Here is a 16,777-nt window from a genome sequence, read left to right as displayed (position 1 = left end):
AAAAAGCACTTTTATACGGGACGCATTTGCCCCCATTACTGTTTTAGCTCGTTTCGCGGCTCAATACTGAACCAATTTTAGAACGAGTGGTACCCATGAATCATACGCGCACATACACATGGGGAAATAGAGCCCAGGTTGAAAAATACCGAAGTTGTCCTTTAAAAACATATAGAAATGCCGCTGATGACTTGCTAAAAAAACAGTTATGGTGGCACAATCACCACTGGATATATCACGGATTTCTCGTTATAAAACATCACAGAAATGCTGCCAGTGTCTCGCTAAAAACGCCCACTTGTGGTGGCATAATTGCTGCTAGAAATGCCACAATGTCTTGCTAAAAGCAGCTAAAAATGCTGCTGATGCTCACTTTTGGTGGCACAATTTCTGCTGGAAATGCTACTGATGTCACCTTAATAAACACTGAGAAACGATGCTGATGTCTCTCTAAAAACACCCATTTACGGTGGCACAATTGCAACTGGTAATGCCACCGATTACTCTTTACGAAACACCCCAAAATGTCACTGATGTCTCGCTAAAAAAACATCTTTTTTTGGCTGCAAAATTTCAGCTGGAAATGCTGCGATATCTCACTAAAAAACACCCATTTTGGTGGCACAAGTGCCACTAGAAAAGAGGCTGGTGTCTCAGTTTTGATGGAGCAATCACCACTGGAAATACCACCAATGTCTTGCTGGAAATAACTCAGTTTAGGTGGTAATTACCGGGATGTGTTGTTAAAACAACCACTTCATCATCTGTTGGGCTGTAACAATGGTCTGCAGCTTGGCAGCTGTCACACCATCCACCATCCCCTCCACCTCCTGATGACAGTCAGCTCATATACATGTAATCAGAATTGCTTCAGTTTAAAAAAAAAAAAAGTTTGTTATGATACGTATGAAATGTACAAATGTGACGTACATGTGGTTTGCAGAAATGTACAACCCCAACATTTTCTTCCCGTTACTGGACTGGCCTTACTTGTTCTCTATGGAAATTTACATGAGTATGACATCACTGTGTGCAGGAAAAGAAAAAAAAATTCTTATCTGGTCACGGTCGGCAGCAATGACTAAAGCAACCATTCACCAGCACAATGCGACTGATCAGAGCACATAGAAAATGGCATACCTCAGAGCCACGATGCAATACTTTTTTCTGCTGCATAGTCTTAGTCGTCTGAGCCTTGAATAGCAACACACTAAATAAGTGAAAATAATTAGACTTAATGGTGCCCTGGTGATTTCCAGTCGGAAACTCAAAGGGAGTGTGTTGTGTATCATTCCTCCCCCACAGAAACCTATTGTGTCAACCACTTAGGATTGCTTGAAGTGGTGTTTTGATATAAGAGATAAATGAGGTTTGGGCTGGTGCCAGCATGTGGCACAAGGTGATCCGCCCTGCCAAAGCAGCTTGTCATGGAAAAGGGAAGTTGAAGTACCTATTTTACATCACAGATCTTTGATGTCTTTAATGTTGCAGTATTGTAACAACATTATTAGCTAGGCTTACATGGACATGATGCTACTTGATGTCGGCAAATGCTTGCAGACATTTTGTACATGAGCACACAGTTTACCCTGTAGTGCCAAAGCGATATCACTGACCACAAATATATCTACTTTTTCCCCTTAATGTCTTTTATCTGTTTATCTGTAGTACACCAGACAAGGCAGACTGTGTGTTCTGCGTGCCCTCCTCACCAGCTTGTCGGCTCTATTTATGCCACACTGTTTTGGCAGTCAAGTACCAGCGGGATACTGCCAAAGTACACGTCAACTCAATTAAGAATTATGGGTTTTATTTCCTATGAGGTGTGGCCATTGTGTAGATATCTTTGGGGTGAGTGTCTCTTTTCAGTAAGACATGATTAATGCGAGCTGTCTTGTGCAGCCTGGCTCGATGGTGCAACATCTTCACGGTCTATTGACCCTCTCTGACTCATGCAGCACACAGTAGAGACGTAGGCCTACGCAGTACCCTTCACACACATACAAAATAATCCCTTTTAAAAAAGCGACATTAAATATATTTTCCCTCTAAAAACCATCCTGTTGAGCCGGTAAAATTTAGCAGTTTTGTATAATTCTGAAACCAATACATCAAATTAGCTGTTGTCTGCATTTTGAAGCATACAGTGAGTTATATTTTCATGCTGACACACAGACACACTCTCTATAAAGAGTGTGTTCTTGCAGGTGTTACGTTGAGTTTCATCATCAATAAAGATGTCCCATAAAAAAAATAAAATACCTACTAAACATGTCAGAGCCGCGGCCATGCGTCTCACATGTCAAGATAAGCTGCTTTCTCTCGTTAGGTTTGTATAAATTCAGGATTCCTTTCTGCTGTGTCTGGTCACTTATTATGGACTGTTGCTGGCAGTCATCGAGGAGGGAAAGAAAGCGGCATATAGATCATCCTATGGGCCAGTCAGGAGCCACTGCTGTGGAGCGTGTCACTGATTTAATATATTTACATTCATATATTTTATAAATAATTTGTAAATGATTTGTAAAGCAGCTGCATCCTTTCAGACCCACTGTAGTTCATGTATTTGTATAAACGGACCAATTGAAAGCATAATTTTTAAGTGTAGGCTACTTAATTGTAGGATACCATCTATTACCCACTAAACGCCACTGTTAAACTGTGACTGTCCTGCTCACTCCAGGCAGGCAGTCCAAAAATGCATCTGAGGCTCTTTGGCTGTAGTTAAATCCTTTATTAATACATGGATGAACCAACACGTTTTAAATTGAGAGTCTCGAAATGCAGTGGGACTTTTACGCTGAGTGAACTGGCCAGGCGTAGTTTTTAATCTTTACTTGAAGAGCACCTGATTTTTTTAAACTCACTACACAGACTTAACCCAGTGCAGCACTCCCTATTTTTTCCTCATATACTATTTTGTATTTTCTCAGTACTGAGATATTCAGGGACTTGAATATTAATTTTTTAAAATTACAACACCCTCCTCAGCATTGTTAATATTTAATTTGGAATCTTCCATTGACTGCAAAAAAAAAACGAAACTGAAATACCCTCTCAAAATATAGCACAGTAATTAAGAAAGCAAACCCTATGGGATATTAATTTTCACAAATTAGAAAGCTGGAAGTAGAGAACTTTTTGTGAAGATACCATTTAGTGTGATGAGAAAAATAAATCTCTGAAACACCAACAGAATTGTTTTCTGCATATAGCAGAACACACCTTTATGACCCACTGTGCACACTATAAACATAATTTACGACTGTTTGATTCCTTTAAAAATCCAAACCAAACACACAAACAAAAAAGAAAACTATCCTGCAGGGGAGTGCTGAAATTTAAAAAAAAATTGGGTTGCTAATAAAAGAAACAATCTTTTCCCTAGTTATGGGGAAGACGGTCGGACATAACATGGCAAATGTCATGTTATGTCCAACCGTCTTCCCCTCAGCAAAAAGACAGAAAAAAAACATAACTCACCACATTTTCTGACTCCCTTCAGAATTTGTGTACAGTCCCTTAGCAAATTTGTCTTGAAAATAAGATTGTGAAAAAGCAGTAGTCAACATTATTTAGCCTTTAAATTATTTTTTTTCTTGTAAATCATTACAGAATAATAACCACACTCAAATCTGTCTTAAATTTGAAACTTTTTTTTCTCCACACAATAATAATCTGAGCAATTGACAGTCTTAAAAGAGCTTTGCAAAGTCTCCAATGTGCCCACACTAATCTTCACTGCAGGCTAACAGTATTTATAATTTCCTTGATTATAACAATTTACAGAGTATCTCTAAATTTACCTTGTCATGGTCAGAGGCATTTGCCTTCTACGAACCCTAAATCGGTGGCCAAAATACCAAACTGGCTTCTATAGTTAGAAGAAAAACAATAACCCCAATATAAAACAAACAAAACCTGCACAGTCTCAGTCAGTTTGACAGGACAGGGTGATCCACTGCAGGAAGCTGCCAACACCTTGAGTTAGAAGAGACACATGTCCAAGTCTTGTAATAGAGGGCTTCAGAGCATCCCTCCACAGGACATGCTGCTCAGGCTCCACGGCTGGCAGTAGTAGTGCAGGTAGGGGTGGTACTGATAGGCCTGTTGGTACAGTGGCACAGTCATTGGGATGTGTACTCCATTCCCCTGATGGTACTGCTTCTGATTGTCCCTCACCAGCACCTTTACCGCTACTTTCTTTGGCGAGCCGCGCGCCGCCAGCTCGGCCGCCATCTGCCGCCGTTTGGTTTTATATCTTCGGTTCTGGAACCAGATTTTCACCTGGGTCTCTGTGAGTTTCAGAGCTTCCGCCAGATCGGCCCTTTCAGGTCCTGAGAGGTAACGCTGCGTGTTGAAGCGGCGCTCGAGCTCGTAGACCTGCGCGTGAGAGAAGGCCGCTCTGGAGCGCCTCTTCGTGCCGGGCCTGCACTGCTGCTCATCGGAGGAGCAGCTGACAGTCTCCCCGCTGGGGTGACAGCTCTCCTCATCTGCCTCAGTCAGCTCTGTGTGCCGTTGGTTCCGCTCCATACAGCCTGGCTGCTGCTCTGCAGGACAAACAACAGAAATGTGTGACGACAGTAAGTGTGTGTTGTTTATCAAGGTGGTGACTGAGAGGTGACATCAACAAGGTGCAGATGTTGGTCAATATGAGGCTTTCCTCTGTCTCCTATCACTTTCACACAGTCAGAAAGTCACAAGATACAATGGAATAAATAAGGCGAACATTTTACATAGCACAAACTCCCGGATTCTACAACACAGCCTTTTGGTGTCATGCTTTAATTTTCCAATACTGTCCTTTCTAAGACGACAACAATGTCGGGGCAAAAACGTCATCACTGTGGAGCTATTAAATTGCATTTAAATTGCATTGCTGGCCCTCAATGTCACTGACGCAGATCCCTCTGAGGCAAATCGCTTTTATAGAGATCTTTGGATTTATTTACAGAAATTGTCATGTTATTTGGAAAAAATATGATAAATGTAGTCACAAAAAATACTGCCGAAAATATCCCATCATGCAATTTGATTGTTGTGAGTCACACCAATGTTTTATCTCAAAAAGATGAGACTGAGGTGAGACAAATCCACCCTGTTTCCAAACATTTTATTTCTTTTTCCTTCTTAAATTGCGTGACTTTATCTCTTATTTCAAGATGCCCATTTGCGCAAATGAAATTTAAATGCAGGGAACAAGCCAAATTGTCCATCTAATGTCATATGTCTCTGCGTAAAACTACAGAGTCTTTACATTTCCTTACAGAGGAATTAAATAAAGCTGCTCACCTTCCCTGAGCTCAGTCTGCTCTCCTGTGGCCTCCTCGATGTATGCATCAGATCGGAGGTTCCCAACAGACACACAGAGATCAGCAGGAAGTCTCTCCGAGTGGATGCAGTTCTCATCCGCCTCGTGATGAGACCGATCAGGGATTCTCGTGTCATGCCCGGTGCACATGTTGCGCCTCTGTGCGCAGAGCTCGCCTGTCCTCTTGGTACCGGGCTTTCCCCGGGCATCACGTCCGGTGAGGATGTCTTTGATGGAGAAAGACGAAAAACTCAAAGTCATGGTTAATGTAAGAGCACGGATCTGTCCTCACGCGTGCATGCGATCTATTTGGAGGCATGAAGAGATCAGCCACTCGAAAGCAGAAGTCCTCACTGATTCGACCTTTTCCCCGCTGTCTTTAATTGCTTTAATTTAATTGTGGTGATCTAAGTCCGCTCTGCTAATGAACAGCCTACATCAGGAGCTGTCAAGTCTTTAACAACATTCTCAGCAGCAGCTCCAGTTAACCTTTGATAGGCTGTTTTATGTGACTGGTCCCTCCTCTGCACCGCCCAGCTCCATGCTGCGCTCTGCGCTCTTAACTTGAGGACGGCGGACACTGATTTTGTAAACTAAGTATTTCACTTTGGTGAGCTTCATATGGCTAAAATTGTCGAAGCATTTTAAAGCATGAAGGCAAGGAGAGTAATTGGACTCTCTTGGACATTTCAATCAGTCATTTTGGACACGAGTTAGAGACTCAGAGTGGATGTTGTGAACTACAGCTGCTAAATGGAGCTGTTCCAGCCACAGTGTGTTTACAAAATATGAATTATATGAAACTGTAGTAAGAAATTATGATGCGTAAAGTTCGCTGAGCGTGCGTAAATCGCAGCTCTGCGCAGTGATTCGTATATTTAAACATGGTTTAAAATAGTTTCAAAATGCTGCAGCCTTTCTTTACATATAAAGTACTATTATAATTATACAACTTTGATTTGATTTTAGCTTCCACTTATTCTACCGTGCTGTGACAGGACCATTCCCAAATTAAAATGGCAAAAAGTGCTTCAATCCATTATTTAATTCTGACAGAATTTAACAAATCAGTCTTCATAATTGTGAATTTTACAAATTGTTTTATGCGTAAAATTGTGAATAATTTGGATTCTTATCGTTTTTACGTTTTTAATAGTGCCTGAGCTTTTGGAGGTCATGATGTCATTAACCATAATGTTTGTAAACAAAACTAGTAACTGAAATGTCACAAAATAACTGCGACTGATCACAGAGTAGATAGAGTAATTTCGAGTGAACAGCCTTCCAGCCTTGTAGCTCAAACAGGTGAGTAGCGCCGCCGTGTGGTCATGATGCATGGTGTCCAAAGCGGCGCGTAAAAGGAAAAGATGGCAACCACACACACCTCTCTCTCTCCCCCCTCACACACACACGCGCGCATTGCACAATCAGTAGGCCTACCCTTCATTTAGGAGACGCGATGACAGATGCAGTGATCTGCCTCCTCCCGTGTTGTTTTGTTTTCTTCCTCTGACTAAACAGAGAAATCTCTCTGTTTGCCACAAAGCGCAAATCAGCTCCAGGGTGTCACAACATGTCCGGATGGGAAACTTTGAAGTTGTGGCACGCCAACACTTAACATGTGTTTAAACCACGAGATGTCGTCACCACAACAACAGAATGTAACATTTTGATTCAACAAAACGTGGGAAATTAGATCGCTACTTGGAAGCATGTTTGCTATAATAAATGGTGTTGATTATTATCTGAGTTAAATCACTAACTCACTCAGCAACGTGCCTGCGTCCAAATTCACTCTGCACAAACACTGCCTGTGCGTCCAATGAATTTATACAGAGCGCAATGACTGAAAATATATTATGTGCTTTGGATCATGTGAGAAAGAGTCGCCTTTCTGTTACGCACAAAAGAAAAATATTAAATGTGGGCTTGTGATGCATCAACTGGTTTCCACAGTCAAGTCAGTTTTATTTACAGAGCAAAACTACAGGTTTGTCTTGGAGATTTTTATCTGTACAACAGGCACATCCTCTGTCTTTAGGCTACTCCAGACTGTTTGAATTTGACCATTAATGTAAATAAAACTGCATGTTTTCTAACGTTATAGTATACCAGGTAAAACTGAGATAAATTGGCTGTAGTCCTGATAAACGCTTCCTTCACCATCCGATGCCATGCTTGGACAGCACTTGGAGGTCCACAGCCTTTACTCCAGCTTCTCCACACATTCTTTTCCCTTCTCTATATTTGGGCCCTGGTTCCTTTGTGAGCTCCTTGTGTGGTTGCCATTGGAGACTTTGTTTTGGGAAACTCCACGCCTAGCGCGGCGATGATCCGAGCTGCTATCTTTGGAAAGCGCGAGATAGCGATCGCAGCAGCCTGTCAGAGCAGCCGTGGCCAGGCCGCGTCCTCAGGCATCGCCGTCCTGTCGCCAGCTCTATTTACACTAGTGACTGTGCAGCACTTAGAGCTGACACCAGGTATGTCCTACCGGTAGTGCGGTAGCCAGGGGAAGTGGCCAGTGAGGCTATCAGAGGAGACAAACACTCTGTTTACGTTGCCATTCATCTCCATTAATAGTGTCTGCGTAGTGGTCGAGCATGGCTGAGAGATGGAGGTGTCTGTCCATCATCTCCAATTAACGGCGAGTGTGTGTGAGTGAAATGTGGGTAACTATTATGTGAATATAATTAAATATAGTCATTATAAAATTACTTGTCGACTATTAAACCTATGATTATTATTTCGAGTATAATAAAATATATTTAGCTTTTTTTCTTAAAAAAACGGGGGGTGTTTTATCTTCCAGTGTCATGAACAACGAAGAGAATTTTTTCAACAATATTTATCATGTCTGTGAGTTTCTTCTCTCTGTGGGTCCTGAGGATGCCGGCTGTCTGGTTAATGTCCATCTCTGAATCCTGACCGGACATCAGCTCGCCTCTAAATTCTCTCTGTTTCTGGTTCTTGTCTCAGACCAAAGTCTACCACAGGCTTTCTCACAGGAAAAAAAATAGCTTGCTTGGCTTGAGAAGCGACTTGAGATGATGAGAAATTATAGAATGTGCTTATAGAATAAACTCAACTCGACATTAATGTATTTGTTTCCCATAGAAATGCATATGAATGTTCAGACACGTGCCTCCAAACAAGACCGGAAACGTCCTATTGAGACTAAAAACCTACTTTTTTTTTTTTTTTTTTACATACATTTATACTACACACACACACACACACACACACACACATACACAAAGCACACAACAGCAAGCACTTGTGTCATGTTTGTTATTTAATTTCATCAGTGATCATTTTCGTCATAATGTAAAAACGCCCAAATTATTCACTTCACATTGACTATCTTTCAAAATTTACTTGGAACAAAATCTGCTGGCCAAAACAAATCACACTGTTAAAAAAGAACAAAAAGCATAATACTTATTAAAATTGCATTATCCAGCAATTATGGTCCATTTTGTTATTTTTTGCAGTAAATTTTAGGGCTCCAATTGAATGTGCCTGTTAGGCCAACACTGAATTTATTATGGGTTTTATGCATGGAAATATCCGTACAGTTTCCCTTTATTTTTTCCGCACATCACATTCATTTTGCGCCACAACAGGCCACTTTACGCACAGTCTTTGTTCATCGGCAACATTCAATCCGACAATGAAACATCCAACAGCAAGTTTAATACTAAACACTGTGGCTCAGAGAAAAGGGCGCACACTGAATATGGTTTGTCAGTCAGTGGGTTAGGGTTTCCTCACAGGCCTGCCTTGAGTTACAGCCTACTGGCCTGTACTTTCTGTAATGTTTAATTGTGCTTTCCTTGCATTAATCGATCAGGTTTATATGCTTGAGTCCAATCAGCTATCCCAGAGAAGTCTCTCCGTGCGTAAAGACTGCGCTACCATGCCCGGATGCCCTGCAGAGTTCCCTGACAGGGTGTGACGACTGGTCCTTGGGGCGCCTGGCTTTGCGTCTGTGCGCCGAGATTTCCCAAATTCATGTTCATGAAAGCATTAGCAGTGGTGTTGCTGGGCGGCAGAGCAGGTAAACTAGAGTAAGTACAGGAGTAAGTGTTAGTATATACCGAGTTGTTGTAGCTGTAGGCCGGGTAGCCACTGTAGCTGTACGGGTTTGGAGCTCCGACTGTGTAAGAGGTGTTGTAGTTCTGGGATCCAGTGAGACAAGGCCTCCCGTCCCGCACCAGCACCGGCACAGCCACCCTCCTGGGCGGCGGTGGTGGGTGGTGGTGATGGTGATGACCCGCCATCTCCAGAGTCTTGTCCTGCCGCTGCCTCTTGCATTTGTACCTCCTGTTCTGGAACCAGATCTTGACCTGGGTGGAGGTGAGTTTCAGGGAGCTGGCCAGGTGCTCTCTCTCCGGGGCGGACAGGTAGCGCTGCTGCTTGAAGCGCCGCTCCAGCTCGAACACCTGAGCCTGGGAGAAGAGCACGCGGGGTTTCCTCCTGGTCCTCTGCTGCTTGGTGGCGGGCTTCTCTGAGTCTAGGTCCTCACAGTCACCCCGCAGCGCAGCGCAGCTCTCTGTGGGGAGAGGAAACGTTTAAGTGTGCATCAAAGCTAAATATGCAGTATTTGAAATTATTAATTCAACACTACATAATTCCCAGATCTCATTCAAGTTTCCAAATCTCATCACACTGATACCCACATCAAATACTCTGGTTAGTGTATCTCATTTATTTATTATTGTATTTTTTTTATATATATATATATTTTATTATTTTTTTAAAGCGAAATTGTACTGAATTGGAAGTTGCTTAAAATTGCTTAACCAGCTTTTTATAATTTTATTTAATTAGGAATTAAATCAAAACGTGGTTTAAAAGACTTACTCAGGAAAAATTGATTAAGCATTTACATTTACATTTGTCAATGCATCCATGAATTTAAGAACAATTTCGATCTTGGAAATTAAAGTTGCAGGTAAATATATTTAATATTAAAATATTTGCCGATTGTGTGATAATTAAATGCACATTAATTAAGGAAAATCCTATAAATTGTTTTATGGATTATTACATTGATTTATTTATATGGAATATTAAGAATACATTAATCAGTGCGGATGTAAACAACAGTTAAATGCCTGCAAGCTTTGTGCACAGCCACTAAGTGGCTGGCAGCGAACTTACAGCATGGGACAATTGTTCAAGGTGTGGCTTATAATATAAAGACGAAAAATTTATTTTCTATTATTAGTAACACTCACCGAAGTGGAGCATTAGGACACATCTCCTCTGTGTCCATTTAGTGATCGTTTCGTGATCATTTAAACATGAATCAGCAAATGATATCTTGTCTAAAGTCAGTTTAGATGTGATGTTTTTTGCAGGACATGTAGACACATATAAAATCATAGTTCTGGTTGACTCCTGTCAGTGCTATTATTTCTACAATTACCTATAAAAACGGAAGCTATCATTATCATCACTCTCACACAGTTTTGGATATTCATATTCATTAGTATCACTGTACTCACTGGTGTCTTGCTCCTCCTGCTCGGTCTCCAGCCGGAGCTCCGCAGAGTGGCTCTGCGCCGGGTTGCCGAACATCTCCCCCGGCAGACTGGACTCCGCCAGCCGCTCCTGAACCGTCAACGTGTTGAGATAGGACATCCTCTCCTCGCTCTCCGACAGGCCGGAGCTGATGGGACTTGAGCTGTCCCTGCCGGCCAACATGCAGGAGGGCGGTGAATAGGAGCGGAACGACTTATTTGGGAAAGCTCCCGGCTGTGACAGCGCACCGGAGAGACCGAAGCAGGAGATGAACTGGAGCTGGTGCTGCTGAGATTGTTGCTGCAACTCTAACTTGAGAATGTCCTTCACGGAGAAAGGCGTGGTGGAAGAAGTTATGAGCGGGCTGGGGAGCATTATTACCACCAACAGAGAGATGACAGATAACAAATAGTCAACAGGCCCAAAATTGGAGCAATTTGTCTCCGGACGGCGCGTAAAAGACGTAAATACCCTGTGCGTAAGCGTGAAGAATCGTCGCACACTGCTTGTTTTTCATGCAGACGGAGAAGGACTGGTTTTCGTTCAGCTGTGACATCCCTCTCCTTTGGCTGTGTGTCTATGGCTGGAGGGCTGGGAGAGAAAGAGAGAGGTCGATCCTGTTTGGTTGGCTGAATTCAGTTATCTTGAGAAAGAGCTGGGTCAGCCAAGATGCTGTCCTCTCCCTTTCAGTGACGTCCTGAAGCGGGGGAGGGACCGACAGAGCCAGCCTCTCTGTGTGTCGGTGTGTGTCAGGAAAACATATATGCCTAATTTATAAAAAATGATTAACACCATCGACTCTCATCAGACTGTTAAAGATGTTAAAGGTAAGAAAGTTTTTATTACATGCGTCTTGTCTTCCAAACAAAAAAAGGCATCAGAAAAGCTTTTTTATTTTATATAATCAAAATGTTAATACAGCAACATTTTTCATTTCAACTGGTGACTCAAATTGCATTTATTATTTTCTTATCTTTGCTAAATTGTCCCACAACATCACATCTCTTCCCATGATCACCACGGTGCTCTTAAGATTACGCATATCTTCGTTTCCTGTCTCGGCAATCCGTGGATAAGATACTCCGCCGCAACTGTGGGAAATGAGATAAAACTGGCAACCCAAGGAGATGTGGAGAATATTTAGTACTTTTATTTATGTCTCCTTAATTTGCGAAAGTTGTAGGATTTTTTTCCCCAAGGACTTGGCCACGATGATGTTTTCCCTTGACATTAGGTCAGTATTTTTGGAACAAAAAGGCCTGGGTAAAATATTGCAAGACAGCTGAATTGATACTATCCGTTTCTCGTGCAGCAAAGGCAAGCTTAAATGTTGCTGCAATATAATTTTAATTAAATATGTTGTGTCTCAAGGTCTTTGATAAATAAATGAATAATAAAAAGGACGAATTATGCTTTTAAAAGTTATGCGTTTAGTTTGACGCAGAAAATGTTCTTTGCATTTGTGTGACTCCAGCAACATGAGTCACAGATTCATGCCAGCAGACTCCCAGTATTCCCAACAACTTTTGTTTTATAAACCAAAAAATATATGTTAAATATCTGTCTTGTATCCGTGTACCAAAAGGCAGGCACGCTGACTGGCTGAAACGGGACACCTCTTTACTATCTGTGGCCAAGTGCAGGCGCCAGGGTTTGAAGGCCCATTGCTCCTAAACCGTGTGGAAAGAAAAGGAGAGCACGCCGACATAATCTCATCCGCTCACCATCAACAAGTCGCTGTTTAGATTAGGGCCAGCGTCTTCCCCTCTTCTGGAGATCTATGTCTTTTAAAATGCTCCGTTTAAGTGGAGAAGCAGGGTTAAGGGATTGGGTCTGCGGAGAGAAGAGGCGTCAGTGCGCACAAGGTTTTAGATATTTTAAATGCGCTCCCGCAAAAAAAGGAGAAAAGAAGAGGAGATTTTGGGATGGTCGGATGAGTTTGCGCCGTGGAAAACTGCTGAAACTGCCTAAAATACAATCTTTATCAAGATTTACTTTTAAGGATAAGCACTGGTGATTTTCACAATGTCAGCGGTGATTTCGCGCGAGTTAGTGGGAATTTACGCAGGCTTAAGTGGAATATATTGGCCTGTAAAATACTCCAAAAGGCTGTAAATCTGGTCAAATTGTTTCCCAAATATTTACCCAGCCCTGTTTATTGAGTGCAATGATTCAAAGAGACAACAGACCAAACACAGAAATCAATGTTTGTCGCGTAATGACGACAACAAAATGAGGTTGAAGTGTTTAGCTACAAAATATTACCCAATGAAATCTACAGTGGTTAAATAGATAAGAGAGAAGCCTTCTGTATCTAAATGTCTCGCACTGTTATTTTAAAGAGGCTATTAAGAGCAAATTCAGTGCTCACAGGCCGCTGCAGCCTTCATGTGCATCAGAGCTTCACGGGTCAGAGACGCAGGTTACGCGCTAATGGCACAATTAGTGTTTCATCCCCGCGCACAGCCTCACAGCGAGTCCTCAACTGACCATCATCAGCGGTCTTCGCGTGCCACCGGCAGCCCAAAAGTGGCCAAGCAGAGAAGCGTGTTTACGGAGCGGAAGAGTCTGTTTCCTGCCTGTAACAAAACCCAGACTCCCAGAGAGTGTCAAGGAGCTGCTCGGGCGCTGAATGCGGCTCTCCAATACATCATCTTCATTTCAGAATCATCGTGATAAGCTGGGTGAGGTCAGGCCCACAGCAGAGGTCAGCACGGATAGACTGCACAGCTTTCAACTGCTGGGCACCAAACAAAGAGGAGAACTAACTAACTAAATTTAAAAAATCTGGCTTCCACCTCCGCAGCAGTCAAATTTCAATCATTCCTCACAATTCACTTTCTGGTGTAGTTCTTTAAAGTTGATGGCTTGCCAGGCAGTGCTCAACATGTTTCTTCTTGCCCCCTCTCCTGCTCTCCATATCACTGGCAGGCTAACCTGTCGAAGCAGTGTCTCGTGTGCAGAGTGGCAGGTGTATAGTCTTATCAGTGGTTGCAGGGCCACAGCACCGATCCGCTTGGAGATGTAGGGCAGAATGTTCTCCAAAGACAGCAGATCCCTGAACACAGAATGAAAGTTTGATGAGTTGGTAATGACTGCAATTATCTTTCCCCTGTGGTCTCTGCTTCTGTAAAGCCAAGAGACGATTGGTATCTGATGGTTTTACCGCAGTGGTAAACTCTGCGTAAAGAAAGCATCAACACCTCCAGTGTCTGTGGGTGCACTGTACAGGCCTTGTGTAGCATGTGTGTGTGTGTACTGAAAGAAGTTGTGTGTTATTATGACTTGACAGAGCTTTGTAGAGGAGCACTTAACACCTCTCTACAAAGGAGCTGGTTGTTTACAGGTGTTACTATAACAGCCTGAATGTGTGATGGGGAACTGAAGTATGACTATCCATTTGTCTTACAGTAAGCCAATAACAACAATAGATTGCTACATTAGGGAAAATAGATTAGCTCAAGTGAGTCTGCTGCACGATCTGTTTTCCATGTTGTGTGTGTGTGTGTGTGAGTGGGTTGGCTAATAGGGTGTGATAGCTTTCCCCCAGCATCTTGCATTAGGAGAGCGTGTTGCAATATGGAAGTCATGAGGCCATAAAGATTAAAGGACCTTGAAAATTTAGAAGAAAGCACAATTACATGCAGAGTGTGCTCGCCTCATGTAGCTCATAATGTACTTTCCTTTTCCCTTTTATTTCACGGTCATCTGTAAGAATGGCATAAAACCAAACTGTTGTGCGGCTCAGTTCTCTGGGGTCCCGGAAGGTGAGTCTTATCAGCAGCCCACGTGATGGTGTCAGTAGCCAGGACCTAGACTGTGCTATTGTGCCCCTGCCTGGGCCCGAGTGACGGATGACAGCGCTTTCTAACTGGAGGAAATGAGGAGGCCAGAGGCGAGCCCGGGGCCAGATTTTTAGCAAAACCCTGTTCTCACCCACTTACCTTCAGCTCCACAAGCACCAAATATTCAATCCAGTTGCCAGGATACATGTTGGCATTGTATGTTACTGCAAATTATGAATATGTTACATTTTTACATCTCATATGTAGCAGATATGTTGAAATTTGATTGAAATTTTAAGTTTCTTTTCATCAGAATTTTAAATGTCATTGTTTTTGTTGTTGTGTCAGTGCTGTGGTTAATGTTTGATTAGGTTTAGATACAGAGACTACTTTGTCAGGGTCAGGAAAGCATAATGTTTTGATTTAACAATACGCCGCTACAGACATGGCTAGAAATGTCCTGAACTCTTGTTAAAGAACTCCCACTTTTGTTGCTACAATCCCTATTGGAAGTGGCCTGAACTCCCATTAAAAAGTACCCAGTTTGGTTGCTACGAACAGGGTTTGAAATGTCCCAAACTCTCGTTAAAGAAATAATGTAGTTTGGTTGCTACCAACACAGCTGGAAATGTCCCGGACTCTCCTTAAAAATATGTGGTTTTGTAGCAACTAACATGGCTGGTAATGTCTCCAACTCATGTTAAAAGTACCCAGTTTAGTTGCTACGAACATAGCTGGAAATTTCCCAAACTCTTGTTAAAAATATGCAGTTTGGTCACTACCAATACGGCTGAAAATGTCCCAAACTCTCATTAAGAAATATGTGGTTTTGTAGCTACTAACATGGCTGGTAATGTCTCCAATGTTTGTTAAAAGTACCCAGTTTGGTCACTACAAACATAGCTGGAAATGTCCCAAACTGTAGTTGAAAATAGGCAGTTAGGTCACTACCAATACGACTGGAAATGTCCTGCACTCTCGTTAAGAAATATGTGGTTTGGTCACTACCAATACCGCTGAAAATGTCTGAAAATATCTCTTATTAAAAAATATTTGGTTTTGTAGCTACAAACATGACTGGAGATGTCCCAAACTCTTGTTAAAAAAATATGCAGTTTGATCACTACCAATACGGCTGGAAATGTCCCAAACTCTTGTTAAAAAATACCTGGATTTGTCGCTGCAAATGTACTTCGGTGGTCTTGAACAGTGGTCTGCTCCTTGGCAGTCATCTTGCCTAGATGTCATGCCATCCACTATCACCTCCTGATGAGAAACTCAGCCTACATACATGTAATCTGAACTACGTCAGTTTGAAGATGTTGATGTGATACATATGAAACATATAGATGTAACATACCTGTGGTTTGCAGAAATATACAGTACCAACACTTCTGGCACCTAGGCTGAAATATTTCCCAATGGTGGTGGGCGTGGAGGTGGAGGTGCTAACTAACTTGCATGTTGCAACAGTCCCTTGGGGCTCATTCTGTTGACCAGTTTAGTAAAAAGATACCCCAATAAGATCGTTTGTTTGACAGACTGAGAGAGGGTGGTGTGCTTGAGAACCAAAGCCCTGTTCTGTGTATCGAGGATCTAACTTGGAGACCATGAAAGGAGGAAGTGAGGTCAGGCCAGTCTGTGTCCCCTGCCCTTTGCCCTCCCTTGGGTCTCATAAATTAGCCCGCTGTAATTCTCTCCCAGACGGCCTTGCCCTAGCAGGTGTGTGTTTGTATATATGAGCGCTAACAAGGGGATGTAAGGGCTGTAATGTCTGTGATCTACGGTGTTGGGAATCTAGTTAGGGAGGAAACATGCAACCTAAATATGCTTATCCTCTCTGCTGCCATGCAGGCCACGTAGATAAAGACACTGCAGCGAGGTGGGTTTAACTGAAAAGGATGTGTGGGCCCTGAATGTTCCATCTTGCTGCTTGTATGTTTTGTCCTATTTGGCACTGGAAAAAATATCAAAAATATCGAGAGGTTGAGTCAAGTTCAACTAGCTACTGGAGGGATTCTCTGTAACCAGCTCACGCAGTAATGGCTCTCTTGGGAAAGACAATGTTGCCGTTAAATAAAGCGTGCATGCATCCTGGCTTCTAGCAGTAAACATCCTTGAAAGAAAATGCTACTGTCTATCCAGCAACCATGGT

At 42.5% G+C, this 16,777-nt stretch overlaps 2 protein-coding genes across 2 annotated transcripts; both read right to left on the bottom strand.

Annotated features, from left to right (window-relative positions):
* Positions 1-2,746: 2,746 nt before the first annotated feature.
* On the bottom strand, positions 2,747-5,787 carry nkx3.3 (NK3 homeobox 3). Its single transcript, XM_050071424.1, has 2 exons — positions 5,293-5,787; positions 2,747-4,550 (listed from the first exon to the last, which is right to left on the bottom strand). Exons 1-2 carry the CDS (start codon positions 5,570-5,572, stop codon positions 4,027-4,029), a joined length of 804 nt encoding a protein of 267 aa, XP_049927381.1. The 5' UTR covers positions 5,573-5,787; the 3' UTR covers positions 2,747-4,026.
* A 2,806-nt stretch (positions 5,788-8,593) lies between these two features.
* nkx2.3 (NK2 homeobox 3) lies at positions 8,594-11,491 on the bottom strand. The gene is made up of 2 exons (XM_050071138.1): positions 10,822-11,491; positions 8,594-9,863 (listed from the first exon to the last, which is right to left on the bottom strand). Exons 1-2 carry the CDS (start codon positions 11,210-11,212, stop codon positions 9,223-9,225), a joined length of 1,032 nt encoding a protein of 343 aa, XP_049927095.1. The 5' UTR covers positions 11,213-11,491; the 3' UTR covers positions 8,594-9,222.
* Between the last annotated feature and the right edge of the window lie 5,286 nt (positions 11,492-16,777).

Source organism: Epinephelus moara, chromosome 19 (genome assembly GCF_006386435.1).
Source record: "Epinephelus moara isolate mb chromosome 19, YSFRI_EMoa_1.0, whole genome shotgun sequence".
Lineage (NCBI taxonomy): Eukaryota > Metazoa > Chordata > Actinopteri > Perciformes > Serranidae > Epinephelus > Epinephelus moara.
Note: the sequence above shows the minus strand (reverse complement) of the source record. Positions and strands in the feature narration are given on the sequence as shown.

Bases quoted from the DNA above. Each gene is read 5' to 3' on its own strand.
- nkx3.3 (XM_050071424.1), bottom strand. From the start codon at position 5,572: ATGACTTTGAGTTTTTCGTCTTTCTCCATCAAAGACATCCTCACCGGA. The intron at 4,551-5,292 runs GTGAGCAGCTTT...TTTGTCCTGCAG, and splicing joins GCAGACTGAGCTCAGGGAAG to AGCAGCAGCCAGGCTGTATG.
- nkx2.3 (XM_050071138.1), bottom strand. From the start codon at position 11,212: ATGCTCCCCAGCCCGCTCATAACTTCTTCCACCACGCCTTTCTCCGTG. The intron at 9,864-10,821 runs GTGAGTACAGTG...CTCTCCCCACAG, and splicing joins GCAGGAGGAGCAAGACACCA to AGAGCTGCGCTGCGCTGCGG.